The 14,662-nt window shown below is 42.7% G+C and overlaps 1 protein-coding gene across 3 annotated transcripts in view; it reads right to left on the reverse strand.

Annotated features, from left to right (window-relative positions):
- Nucleotides 1–1,023: 1,023 nt before the first annotated feature.
- The window catches only part of LOC131075679 (anthranilate synthase beta subunit 1, chloroplastic), a 116,300-nt gene continuing 102,661 nt past the window's right edge, over nucleotides 1,024–14,662 (reverse strand). For 2 of the 3 annotated variants that reach the window (XM_058012531.2, XM_058012532.2), the window contains exon 8: nucleotides 1,024–1,602. In XM_058012531.2, coding sequence (XP_057868514.1) covers nucleotides 1,498–1,602 — 105 coding nt within the window. In that variant the 3' untranslated portion in view covers nucleotides 1,024–1,497. The remainder of the gene's footprint in view (nucleotides 1,603–14,662) is intronic. The other variant, XM_058012533.2, reaches the window with a different exon arrangement.

A 14,662-nucleotide genomic window follows, 5' to 3' on the forward strand; every position in this document is an offset into this window, starting at 1 on the left:
ACTCTCCTCTTCATTATGATAGATTATTGAGTGTCATCTAAAATGTGGATGCAAAATATAGTTGAACATCGACTCTTTTGTACATTGAAAAACTCTGGCCAGGGCCTGAATTTGTTGACCTCATGCTTGGATTTAATTTTTGCTGTAAAATAAAATAAAATTTTTAAACAGAATGAAAGAAAAGATAGATTTTAAACAGAATATCATATTTTCTACAGAATTATATATATATATATATATATATATATATATAACATTCTTTCAAATGGATAACTATCACAAAAGATTTGCTTGAGATACAGGGGTGACCACCAAATTTAACATTTCCAATTCTATGCGTCATAAAGAAAAAACCTATGTCCTGATCTGTTATATAAAAATGAGTTGATGTTTCTTGCCTAAACTTTTTTACTATTACTAAAATATGTCTCTGGACGGGCAAGTTAAAACTGTTGGATAATATCCTGAGGTCAGTAAGCTAGGAATATGTAAGTAGATTCTAACACGGCAATTAAAAGATGTTACAAGTATGTGCTGTAGTGTACAAGGCGTTTCACATATCTTAAAAGGTAAACAATGCCTTCCAACTGAAACAGAGAAAAATCACATACAGATCGATATCTGAGACCAATAATATCCAATAAAACAGGAATAAATAATTGAATTCTAAATGAGGTGCAACATTTGGTTATATATTCTTCACCCTGAAGGATACAAAGTTACAAGTAGGTGCTGTCGTGTACAAGGCATTTCATATATCTTGAATAGTAAACAATGCCTTCCAACTCAAACAGAGAAAAGTCGCATATGGATCAATATCTGAGACCAATAATATCCAATAAAACAGGAATAAATAATTGAATTTTAAATAAGGTGCAACATTTGTATATAAACTCATCACCCTGAAGGATACAAAGTTACAAACCCATATTTCATTGCCTACAAAAGATGATAGCCCAGCAAATGGAAAAGCCAAGGAAAAAATATACAGTTTTCACAACTTAAGACATAAGCACACTTAGATGAATGAATAGCTGAGCACTTTACATTAATGTTTGCATAGAAAGCTAGAAAACATGGAATGCAAAGACAAGAGGATCTTCTTTAGGTAGGTGGTGGTATGAAAATTGGTTCAAAAGTTTATACATGAGAGATAACTTATAATTGGATTTCTTGATCTGCTACAAGTATCACCAATCCAAAAAAATGATGGGGATAGAAAACCTTAATTGGTAGGAGAAGAAAATAAAAATTCTTATTTTTTAAACTGTCTTATCTTCCTAACTGAAAAACCAAAAATACATAAAGCAATTGTAGATACTGAATTGCATACCCATTATATACTATAATCTAAGTAGGTAAATGGGTAATAGGAACACAAGATCCTCCCATGTCCATTATTCTTTCTGTCAACAGATGAAAAAATGGATGAATAAAGTTGGGATCTATTCGACATGGTTACCATTTCACTCAGTCTCCCCCACAAGTACTTAAGCATCAGGTAGGTTTTTGTCCTTCAAGGTGCTCTATCATGTCGATAAAATTTTGAACGATTTGTTTTCCTTCAGAAGTAATAATACTTTCTGGATGGAACTGCACAGCCTGCAAACAGCTTCATACTATCAATTTCTGTGGAGATCCCATATAGTATTACATGTATGAGAGGAACAAACAAAAGAATTTAAACGATAAAACAACAAACAGTGAAAATTCCAATATTCAAAATACTAGGAGAATTTGACAATGGAAACATTGGTTATTGCCCCAATTTTGCAATCGAAATGTTAGCTATGGTCATTCACCCTAGGAAATAGAACGTGCAAAATCATAACTTTCTGGCACCAGAAAGCTATGAGACCTATGTATACAGTTGGGTGTTACCAGAACTCCATACATCATTGAAAAAATAGGAAGGCATAGTTCCTAAATTTATTCCTATGAACTTGAGAAACACAAAAGACAGAAAAATAAATCGTCTAAATGTCTTTTTTGCATTATATAACTCAGAATTACTCAAATTGTTAGAATTCTGTTTTCCTTCACTACAATTTTAGTTACTATTGTTTGAAAAGTCATGGGAAGTTTGCTAGAAGAAAAGGTTTAGAAAATGTTAAACTTCCCAAAAGGTTTACAAATGAAATTTCAAATTATATAATCATGAACTTTTTAAGGAGGTATATGCAAGATGGTAAGAATATTGTAAAGAATCATTTGCATGGTATATAGTATATGCTATAGAGTCTAGACCATAAGGCCACATCTTTTAGAAGATTTTAAGTTGTACGCAGGACATTATCAACTTCATAGTATATATTTAATGCACAGGTATATATGTTGCATTAGCACATAATAATTCATACATTCAGATCTGCATCAAACTGATAATGATATATATGTATTCACATCTGCACACGACTGTTATAGATAAATATACATAAATCAAATAACATTTTCAGCATACCATAAGAAATAATCATGTTACTACACAGATCGGGCCTGCTGCATATGAGAATCTCTGCTGTTGTTTGTGAAAAATAAATTGAATGAATGATTCAATAATCGGATAATGTATTCAACAATATACAAGCGTATATATAGAGATTACAAGACGACGTTCTAAATTAAGAACAAGTCGTTTAAAGTGAACTACCAAAAAGCTTAATGCTAAATAAAGCTTAAAAGCTAATTAACTAAAAAGAAAAAGCTAAATGCTAAATAAAGCTTAAAGCTAAATGACCATTAAACAAGGAACTAAATATAGGTGACTAAAATATAATTAAATATTCTAATACCCTCCCTTAATGGTCATTCTATCTACTAACTACCCTACAGAAGACACTGCGGATCTTTTGATCACAAATGAAAAGAACACTCTGTTGTGGTGGAGACCCTCCCTGGATTTGAAAAGTGTTAATGACCAAGAATACCAAAATCCATCCAACTTGACGTTGGGTAACCAAACTGAAACCTGAAACCATGATTTTGAAGAAAAATCGGCAAACCCTCCAAAACTGAAGATACAAATCATCATTTTTGTGGAAAAAAAATGGTAAAAACCCTTGAAACGATTTTTGTGAAAAAAATCGAACAAAATCCTGATACTTTGCATGGCAAGACCCAATACACCACGTGGTAAGAAACCAAACATCACGCGGTAAAACATCAGACATCAGACATCATGCAGGAAAACACCAGACAACATCACGTGGTAAAATACCTGACATCACGTGGTAAAACAACAAACCTCACGCGGCAAAATAGCAAACATCACGTGGTAAAACAACACTCCCTGATTTTTGAGGAAAAATCAAGCAAAACCTTCCAATGATTTTTTTGTGGAGAAAAATCAGAAAACCCACAGACAATTTTTCAGGAAAAAATCATGAAAACCCTGGGACTTGTAAGACGAGGTCTGGCCTAAATCAATCTGATAAAGGTAACGATATTCAAATATCGTGAACATGCACTGTTTCCAGGTGTTGTGGCAGTTGTTGAACTTTTGACTGTGTTCCAACATGATGTTGGTCAAAGATGCCATCACGAAAATGGAGGTTGAACGAGGTCAACCTAGTGAAAGCATGAGACAAAAGAATCTATTTCAGAAATTAGAATAGAAGCAGCTACACAAAAAATCTGAAACCCTGGAGGAGAATTCTGGCACGAATTCCAAGGCGTGAATTTCGAGGTTTGGAAGAAACCCAGAAATTAAAAAATTTCTGCAAACTTAAAACAGCATTAACGGTGCCCAGAAAACACCAAAATTCCCGACGTCCACAAAATTAGCAAAAATGGCGGACTGTTTTTTAATTCCAAGGCAAAATTCGTTGGCACAAAATTTGAGGCACGGAAAATGAGGCACCCAGAAAAATCTGAGACCAACCCAGAAAAGCTCTCGAAAAACGCACCAAGAATTTGAAATCAAAATGCAGATCCAACGACTCAAAAATTGAGGCATGGAAAACGATGCACCTTGAAAAATTTTACGACGACCCAATTGAGGTCTCGAAAAACCCACCAAGAATCTGCAACCAAAATAAAATTTCGACTTGAACTGAAGGGTCAAAACCCTAGTCGAAAATTGCAAAAACCTTAGGAAAATTTTCAATCTACCAAAAAACACCTCCAAGTTGCAGGCCCAAAAATCTCCAGAACCCTAAAAAAAACATGAACTGTTGCCCAACACAAAGGAATTCGCCCACGAACTTGAAACCCTCAAAAAGCCTTCAAAAAAGCAAAATCGTTTTTTTTTATAAAACAACAATTAAAAAAAATCTGGAAAATATTCCAAAAAGAAGGCCATGAATTTTTTATTAAAATATTCGCCAAACTTTAAAGAATCCCATCAACCCGCTCTGATACCATGAAAAATAAATTGAATGAATGATTCAATAATTGGATAATGTATTCAACAATATACAAGCGTATATATAGAGATTACAAGACGACGTTCTAAATTAAGAACAAGTCGTTTAAAGTGAACTACCAAAAAGCTAAATGCTAAATAAAGCTTAAAAGCTAATTAACTAAAAAGTTAAATGACCATTAAACAAGGAACTAAATATAGGTGACTAAAATATAATTAAATATTCTAATAGTTTGATGCCCCTTTATTGGTACTTAATCTTATTTCTACTCTATCAAATTCCAAGTCAGATCAGAACTTTTTCTTTTCCAGATTGAATACTTAGTTTTTTCTGCCCTTAATTCCTCTGCTGGTATCCATGTCATTTTATCCCTTCCTTTTATACACCATCATGCCTCTTCTTGAAGGGAGGTGATCTTTCATAATAAGTCGGCCTGTTCTTATTTACCTTTGCTTATTATACCAAGACGACCTTCGTAAGATTGTTTTTAATTATTAACTTGGGTGCAAATAAGGAAGTTGGCCAAGGATAGAATAGAGGATTACATCTGGAGGAGAGAGGTCAGCCCTTGTTATTATTTTATTTTATTTAATATTATTATTTTCTTTTTCTATATCTTGGTCAGCCCTTCAAATATTACTATTATTTTATATCCTAGTCGGCCCTACTATTATTAAATATTCAAGTTATCCCTATTTATTTTAATTGCCTTGGTTTGATTGCTATTAAAGCTGTGATCTCATCTTACAAAGGTTGCAATTTCTTTTAGATTGGCAGGGGCATGACACAAGAACATTTGGCTCAAGAGGCAGTCCCCTTGATTGAGAATCTAAGGAAGATGATACAAGGTGATCCACATGGTGTGGAAGTTCTACATAGCATACCGTACAATGTGGATGAAAACACTATGGCCATAGCTAGTTGTGCAAAAGTGCTTGTTATACCGCTCCTTAAACCCAAGTTGAGATACAAATGCCTATGCATACAACAATACCCAATGTTCCTACATATACATGCTCTATCATGACTACCAATGCACCAAATGGTAATGCCATCCATGCTTTTGAATAAGGAACAAACAGGTTTTGAAGGGACCCCAAAACCCTTTGTTAGCGGCATTATTGTACACAAACATAAGACTAGTTAATTATGTGTAATTGTTTTGGTTAGTTGGCAACCGAGGGGTGGTCGTTGCAGTGCGATGGTTGGCGCTCACACCCCCTCGGTATCTTTATATACTTCGGAATGTAACTTGCAACACACAATTATGAATGGAATAACATCTCTTATACTTGTCTGATATCTATGGCATTATTATTCTGCATTACGTGCTTTATGTTTTAAGTTATTCACTCGAGAGGGCAAACATTTGGCGTCGTTGCCTAGACGTACTCGGGAACGGAAGACGCGGATGGCGCACGGACACGATGGGCCTACCCGTTGGTGAGATAAACCCAGAGGCCGACGATGCGAGAACAAAACTTTACACAGGAGAAGATACCGCAACGAGAGAATTTTCAATTCTGCTCTAGATAGCCATCCAGACCTACGTCCAACGAGAGGCGACGGAGGCGGAAATCCCACCAAGTGTCATGTGGACAGTGTTGGAGGTGAGCCTGGCAGTAAATCAGTTGATGAACCATCTTCCCCGGTTGCTTGCACAGGCATCGCTGGCACAACAAGCTCGCTTGGAGGAGATTGCCCAGGAGGAGCGATGCCAACAGATCCTTCAACAGTACAAAGATAACAACCAACGGGAAGCAGAACAGGATGGCACCAGGCTAGGAAGGAATTGAACCTTGAATCTTCTATATTCAAATAAAAGTGTCATTAACATGAGTTGTATTTGAGGAAATGAATTAATAAAGACGTGTTTTGATTTATGTATTGTGAGTTATGGAAATGTGCGGCAATTAATGCCCAACCTATTGAATAAAGATAGAAATAAAAAAGCAGAAACGGACAAGTGGGAGGCCGCACAGAGGGCCTTTATTCTGGAGCAGCGAGTAGAACGGAGACGGAGGCTGAGGCAACTTGCCGAAGGACGACCTGTCGAAGGGTGGCCCGAAGGGAACCACGGAGGTGTCACGGAAGGTGCAGAAGCTGAGGCAAATTTCTACGCGTCGCCAAAACACCGTAGGGCGTGGAGCCACGAAGAGTTTCTGGAAGAAACAAGATTACGGCGAAATCTAGTCGAGGAGACTCGGGATCAGTTTAGAAACTTATCCCTCACACCACGGAGTGAGGATCACCAAGGAGAGCAAGGAGTGGGAGCGGGTGAGAACGAGGGGGAGGGCAACCGTACGGCTGTAGGTGCGACGCACGGCAGGCAAAACACCGTACCACCAGTCTCCCACGCAGGACACACCACGAGCGCTGGAGGGAGTGGCGCAGGAGCTCAGACACAGCAACAGCCACCGCAGGGGAGACGACCCCCATCAATGGCAGGTAAACAGAAACTACCGAAGTTCAATGGCGACGGGAAGGAGGATCCCGTTCGCCATTGTCGAATGTGCGAAACCATATGGTCAGCAAACGGTGTTACCGATCAAGATGAATGGGTAACAAAATTCCCAGCAACCTTGAGGGGAGTGGCCATAGACTGGTACTCAGATATGGATAAGGCCAAAGTCGACACATGGCCCGATCTGAAGAAAGAGTTTGGGATAGAGTTCCGTCTCCTAAGATATGACAACGAAATAGTCGTCGAGATCTATGGAACGAAGCAGAATAAGAACGAGATAGTGCGAGCTTATAGTCGGCGGCTGAAGGAACTACTGGGAAAAATGGAGAGTCAACCAGCAGATGGGTTGAAAAAGCGATGGTTCGTGGAGGGACTAAAGCATTCCCTCCGAAAGAAGATGAAAATCGTTCCACCTACATCGTACGAAGACGCATACAATAGAGCGATGGATCTCGAGAGCGAGACCAAGACATCGAAGAAAAAGAAGAAGGATAGCTCGTCCGAGGAGGATGACTCGTCACAGGAAAGCAGCAAAGACAGCGAGGCTGGCAAACGGGTGCAAGCGCTCTAGAAAGACATGGAGCGAATGAGGAGGGAATTCAAAACAATGAGAAGCACCAGTCGGACCGAAGGGGACATATGGTGCACTGAGTGCAAAGAAGAGGGGCACACAAAGGGTACTTGCCAGAAGAAGGCATTCTGTGAGATTTGCCAAGTGATGGGACACTCCACCAAGGAGTGCCCATACAACATGAAAACCCGGAATACGCAAATGAACCAGGTGTTGTTCACGGAGCAGGCCACAACGTCTGCACCAGCGGGTACAGGCCAACAAACAAACACAACGGCATCATCTGGAGGATATCGAGATAACAGACGCAGCGGCGGAAGAAATAATAACAATAACAGAAACCGAATCCAGTATGACGCCAAAAGCCAGCCAATGATCCAGTTTAGGGCCTGCAATCAGTGGGGACACTTCGCCCGCGATTGCACAAAGGAAGCCAACCCTTAGCACCTCTGCCGATGGTGCGGGCCAAGTGACCATGACGACGCAAATTGCCCGAAGCCTGGTGTAAACCTTCTAAACATAGAACCCACGAAGGTGGAAGTATTGGCAATCACCAGGGCGCAAGCCAAAAAGAGTGCATACTCAAATCCCTGCACGGAGACCAAGAGGGTGCGGGAAGCAAGAGACGAGATCACAAAAAAAATGGCCGCACAAAGGCAGAACAACCACCAAACCGCAAGTCCACTACGGACGAGGGGAGAAGAGGAAATATTACGGCAAATATTGCAGATGGAGGTACCCGTGAGAATTCAAGAACTCCTGGAGACCGTGTCGCAGCTAAAAACGGCTATCTTAAACTCTGTACCTTCACAGGTGAAAATGAGGGAGGTCGTGAGCCCCACAGCCGACTCTGCGTTAAGGGAGGTCCTAAGCCCCATGGTCGACCCCATGTTGTTGGTAGTCAACAGCGGACGCCAACCGGCAGTAGTAGAAATGGGCATACTGGGGACTACCTTGACAGACACTATTGTGGACGGAGGATCAGGAGTAAATGTGCTCCCAGAAGCGACATGGAAAAAACTGGGAAAACCTACGTTGTGGCCCCCCACGTTCAATCTACTAGGGGCAGATCAGCATGGGATTAAACCCCTTGGTACCCTCATGGGCCAGCAAGTGATGATTGGCACGTAGCCCTTCGTGCTGGATTTTGTAGTAATTCCCCTGAAGCAGAAAGGGTATGACGCCATCCTCAGGCGTGGGTGGCTCATTGCAGCAAAAGCGAACCACAACCGGAAGCGTAATACTCTGTCCTTGGAAAACGTGGGGAGGAAGTACGTGATCGATCTCCGTACGCAGATGGTGAGTGAGGAGTTGGCATCCTCCTCCGACTCGGAATCTGAGGGAGACCAGTTGGCGGAGGGCGGAGACAGACGCCGCATGGAGCCTAGTGACGAAGGGGTGTTAGAACTGGAGGCATGCTTAGGGGACGACGGGGACTCCTTGAATGGCCTCTTCCATTGGCAAATGGGAGATTATGAATTATTTACACCCTCGTGCAATGTATTGAGCATCGAGGAAGAACCAGATATATTTCCCCCAAAATATGGCGAGTACAAGGAAGGGGAGGCCTCGGTGAATGAGACGTCGGCACACCAATTCCCGAAGGGGGAGCCCATTAAATATCAAGAAGCCAATTTAAAGGAGACAAATCTCGGGGGGACGAGTGACCCCAAGATCATCCTTGTCGGAGATGACTGGAATCCAGTGCTGAAGGCCGCAGCCTTCAAAATTTTCCTTGAATACAAGGATGTCTTTGCATGGACATACAAGGACTTGAAGGGCGTGCCCCCAAAGTTATGTGTACACCGAATAACACTGGTACCGGGAGCCCAGCCGATGAGGAAGCGGCCTTACCGAATGAACAAAAATTATGCTGCACGGGTGAACAACGAAATTGAGCGGATGTTGGAAGTAGGCATAATCTTCAAAGTGCAGACAAGCAAATGGGTGTCTCCCATTGTGATTTCCCTCAAGAAAGAGGCCAATCAAATCCGGATCTGTGTAGACTTCCGGTGCCTAAACGCTGTCACTATTAAAGACCCGTTTCCCATACCCTTCACCGACAGCATCTTGGAGGAAGTAGCTGGACATGAAATCTATTCTTCATGGACGGGTTCTCTAGGTACAACCAAATATCCATCACGGAGGAAGATAAGTTGAAAACAACCTTCGTGGTGGAGGACGGTGTGTATGCATACAACTGAATGCCCTTCGGTCTATGCAATGCACCTGCCACCTTTCAGCGCATCATCTTGCACATCTTCGACAAGATGTCGGTGAGGAACTTCAAAGCCTTCCTGGATGATTGGTCTATTTACAGCAGACAGGACATCCACCTAAAAACCCTCGAGGAGTGCCTAGAGAGATGTCGGAGGGCACGGTTGGCCCTCAACCCTAAGAAATGTAGATTCATGGTACCACAGGGAAGATTGCTGGGACACATTGTGTGTAAAGAAGGATTGAAAACGGACCCGGACAAGATTCGGGTGATAGTAGAAATGGAACCTCCTACGGACGTCACGGGGATAAAGTCGTTCCTTGGTCATGTGGGGTACTACAGGGGGTTCATCAAGAACTTCGCTGAGGTGTCCCACCCGTTGGATAAGTTGACACGGAAAGGGGAACCATACATCTGGACAGAGCCACAGAGCAAGGCCTTTGAAGAGCTGAAGACAAGGTTGATGGGAGCACACATACTGGCATACCCGAATTGGGATAAGGAATTCCACGTTCACGTGGATGCCTCAAACTATGCCATCGGGGCTACATTAGCCCAGGTAGGAGGACACGGGTTGGACCACCCCGTTTATTTTGCAAGCAGGTTGCTCTCGAAGGCGGAAAAGAACTACAGTACCACAGAACGTGAAGCCCTCGGTATGGTCTATGCCGTACAGAAATTTCGTCATTACCTCCTGGCCACACCATTCACATTTTACGTAGACCACCAGGCACTCATGTACTTGGTAAACAAGCCTATTATCCAGGGGAGGATAAGCCGTTGGCTATTGCTACTACAGGAGTTCACATTTTTAATTGTGGTAAGACCGGGGAGAAGCCATGTCATAGCCGACCAGCTGTCCCGGATTAAGTCGGGGGAACCTCCAGAGGGAGTAAATGATGATTTTCCGGATGTGCACTTGTTCCAAATAGCCGTACTCCCTTCGTGGTACAGGAAGATTGGAGAGTACCTGTCGACGTCCCAATTTCCGGAGGGTATGCCTCTAGGGGAACGGAGAAAGCTCGTATTAAGGAGCAGGACTTTTTCGCTCATCAACGGGTTACTCTACAAAATGGGGCCGGACCAGGTATTAAGGCGTTGTGTCATGGAGGAAGAAGTCTCGAGTGTATTAAGGGAGGCACACGAAGGACCCGCAGGTGGACATATGGGCCCAGACAATACAGCCCGCAAGGCGCTTCTAGCAAGACTGTGGTGGCCAACCGTACATCACGACACCAGGGAGTGGGTCGTGGGGTGCAACACTTGCCAACGGGCAGGCAAACATCTGAAGCGGGACTTCATGCCCCTCAACCCGTCGCACGCATAGAAACTCTTTGAACGATGGGGACTCGATTTTGTAGGTCCTCTTAAGGCCAGCCGCACACAACGATGCCGGTACATTGTGGTTGCGACAGAATACTTGACCAAGTGGGTGGAGGCGAGGGCTCTCCCGGATAACTTAGCAATAAGCACGGCGAAATTTATTTACAAACAAATCATTACGCGATATGGTATACCTATTCAGTTGACCAGTGACCGGGGGGGCCACTTCGTCAACCATGTCATACGGCTACTGACCTCAGAGTTCAAGATTTTTCACTCATTATCGAGCCTGTACTACCCACTTGCCAATGGCCAAGCGGATGCCACAAACAAAATATTGGTGTTGGTAATTTACAAATCCTGCAGGGTAGAAAAGGAAGATTGGGAGGAGAGGTTACCCTCTGTACTATGGGCCTACAGAACGACTTACAAAGTGACCATGGGTCAGACTCCGTTCCAACTCATGTACGGGCAGGAAGCGGTGGTGCCAGCAGAATTCATGGTACCAAGCCTTCGCATTGCAGTAGAGAACAGACTCGGGGATATGGAGAGCCTGAGGGAGAGACTGTATGCCTTAAGTAAATTGGACGAAAAAAGAATGTTGGCACAATGGGCCACAAAGGCAACCCAGCAAAGACGGAAGGTTTGGCACGACAAGCATCTTCGACGGATGAAGTTTACTCCTGGATAGCTAGTGTTGAAATTCAACGGGAAGAACGAAATAAAACCAGGAAAATTTAAAGTGCGATGGCTAAGGCCCTTCAAGGTAAGCGAGGTCAATGCCAACGGGGCGAGCAAGTTGTGGACACTCGACGGGAAGGAGATAACAGATGTCGTCAATGGGTCGAAATTAAAGGTTTATCACGAACGAAGGGAACCTGGACCCTCTAGTCTGGATGTTTGTCAGTCTATTAAAAGATAACGAAAAAAAAAAAGAAGAAAAAAAGTACAGTCCGTACGACAACCGTACCGTCCGGAAAAAAAAAAGACGTGGGGCCACCGTACGGTGACCACACCGAAGGTGGAACCACCAAAGGTGGGACCACCGGCGTTGGAACCACCGAAGGTGGAACCACCATGCGGTGGTCACACCAGCGGTGGATGCCACCGTGCGGTGGACACCCGCACACCGCACACATAAACCCCTGCACAACATTAAAACGCAAACAAAAAAAAAAAGAAGACACGCCCGCACAGCCCGCACAAGCATGAAGTAAACCACACAGCCACGCAAGGGAAAAAGGACCGCCACGCACACAAGTAGACCATGCAGCAAGGAAGAAAAGGGAGAAGGAACGCAAGGGAAAAAGAAGGAGAAGGTCGTTACGAAGGTGTCCAACGACCGTACAATTTTTAACCGGAATTCAGTTATACCAGAGATTAATGGATTCAGCAAGGAAACGAAGTTGGAAAAAACAGCTGCAGGCTTCCTCCAATAGCAGCCAGAGGGATAGGAATACCAGGGTTTTGTCATCAGGCGTACGTGTTGCAGGCAGCACCATGGATGCCAGCGCCCGGCAGAAGCAAAAGCAGACAGCACCACAAGCTGCCCTACGTGCAAAAAATACATTAACACCCCAGAACATCACCTTTGAAGGGTTGAATGGGTCAGAATGTCGGAAATGGTGGCAGGACACTCCTGACGATGATCTGGTGAAGCAAAACCTCTGAAAGGCATAAGTGGAGTGGGCTATTCGGATGCACGTATTTCCTATCCGCAAGTATGAGGGTGCCCTACGGTTCATGGTGGACACCTTCGACAGGCACACATGCACCAAAACTTTTGAATACCTCGGGAAGGATGTTACCATATCCTTCAAAGCAGGGGACTTCACGAGGGTATTCGGCATTCCAAGCAGACAGGGCAAGAAAATAGAATTAAAAGCTAAAAAGATGAAGCGAGAGGAGAAGGAGCGGTGGATTAAACTAATCTCCAGGAACTTGACGACAACAGAGCTGGACAGCATGGCTAATGCCACAAAGGGTCGAGGAATCCCTAAGACCTTTGTTGCAGAGGGCCACTGGCGTTGCATTATGGATGTCATCAAGAGCAGATTGACAGGATCGGGTAGGGCGTCGGACATCGCCCTCCCTCAGATTATGCTTATGAACGGGTTGATGAATGGCATCGTGTATGACTGGGCCGCGTTACTCGCAGAGCGCATGTATGAGTTTTTGATGATGCAGCATCGCACATTCTATATGCCGCACTACACTATAGGGTTGTGTTGACGTGTATTTTGTACACTGCCTAACACAGAATAAAATACCCAAGGGTACCTTATCCTCTCTTGAATAAAGTCGCTAACTGCTGAAGATTTCGCAAGAAGGATCAGTTAGGATGACTCCAATGTTCTTTTTGGTAGGGTCTCTACGTGTGGATAAGCTCTCTGTGGTATGATGTGATTTGCTGGAATCACAAAGGGACTTACATTTGATGATTGAACTTCTGATCTGCTTTGCTGGAACACAGGCTCTTACTAACTTTGACTTGAAAAAAAGGAAAAAAGAGGAGGGTGAGGAAAGGATCTAATCCTAACACTAAGAATGTAGGAGCAATGATTGATCTTTGATGAAACTCTAACTAGGTCTTGTTTTGACATCACAGGACCATCTCCACAAGGCTAGTGCGATCTTCGAAGGGAAGCTTTATGATGTTCAAATCATCACTGCAGGCATAGACACCATCAGGTTGATGCATATCAATGAAGAAGCGACAATTGAAGTTAAGCTTAAGCTGAATGATTCCAGTTGACTACGCAAGGCAAGTCTGCAATCAACAAACTGCTAGTAGTATGGATATGCGAATTCCACCATCAATCAAGCACATTTCTTCCATTCATCTAATAACACGAAATCAAATATGAGAAGTATAAAGACCATGCAAATTGTCGAATCGACCCATAAATTTCACCATTTCTTCAATGAAGTTACAAGTCTCTTACAACAACATCTTGGCAACAATCTTTGCCTTCTCTCTCTAATCTACTCTAATTGCTATTCTATTTCTATCTTCTAACTATTTTCAACTCTCTAACTATTATCTAACTATTGCTAATTGCTAATTGCTAATACCTTTACAAAATGAAATGCCAGGGGCTTATATAGTGCCCTCAATACAATTCGATGGCTTAGATCAATTCGAGATCAATGGCCAAGATTTTACAATGAAAACCCTAATTAGGGTTTGTTACAACCATTACATAACATTTAATGCTTGACCAATGATAAAATTGTATTGCTTGGACACATGTCCTCTCTAGAAAATTCGACCAATGAATAGCCGGGGTAGGTACATCGGAGTTTGTGCCACCTTCCGTGAGTTAGGTACATTGAATCTGGACGTGCTGAGGTGGACCACACTGACTGGAGAAGTGATGACTAGGATGCCACCTCGTCTGACACTTGTAACTTGGTAAATATTCAACTTGGTGTTGTTGAGAAGCTAGCTTTAATTAATTCATCTGGAACTATCTGCTTCTTCAACGAACCCTTGTTCTAACTTCTTGTGCCCTTGATGTGTAGGATGATTGATGTACCTCGCCTTGAAATGCTGGATTGGAGGAGGCCGCCCTTGTCCTTGTTTGATCGTCCTTGAGGAGGCCGTCCTTGATCTGGCTTGATTTTTCGAGCTTGGGAGTCGCCATCTTGATACCTACACAACATTTCAAAATTAGTAATATATATTGCAATGCATAACATAGATTAGATTAAAGATTAAT

Source organism: Cryptomeria japonica, chromosome 3 (genome assembly GCF_030272615.1).
Source record: "Cryptomeria japonica chromosome 3, Sugi_1.0, whole genome shotgun sequence".
Taxonomy (NCBI): Eukaryota; Viridiplantae; Streptophyta; class Pinopsida; order Cupressales; family Cupressaceae; genus Cryptomeria; species Cryptomeria japonica.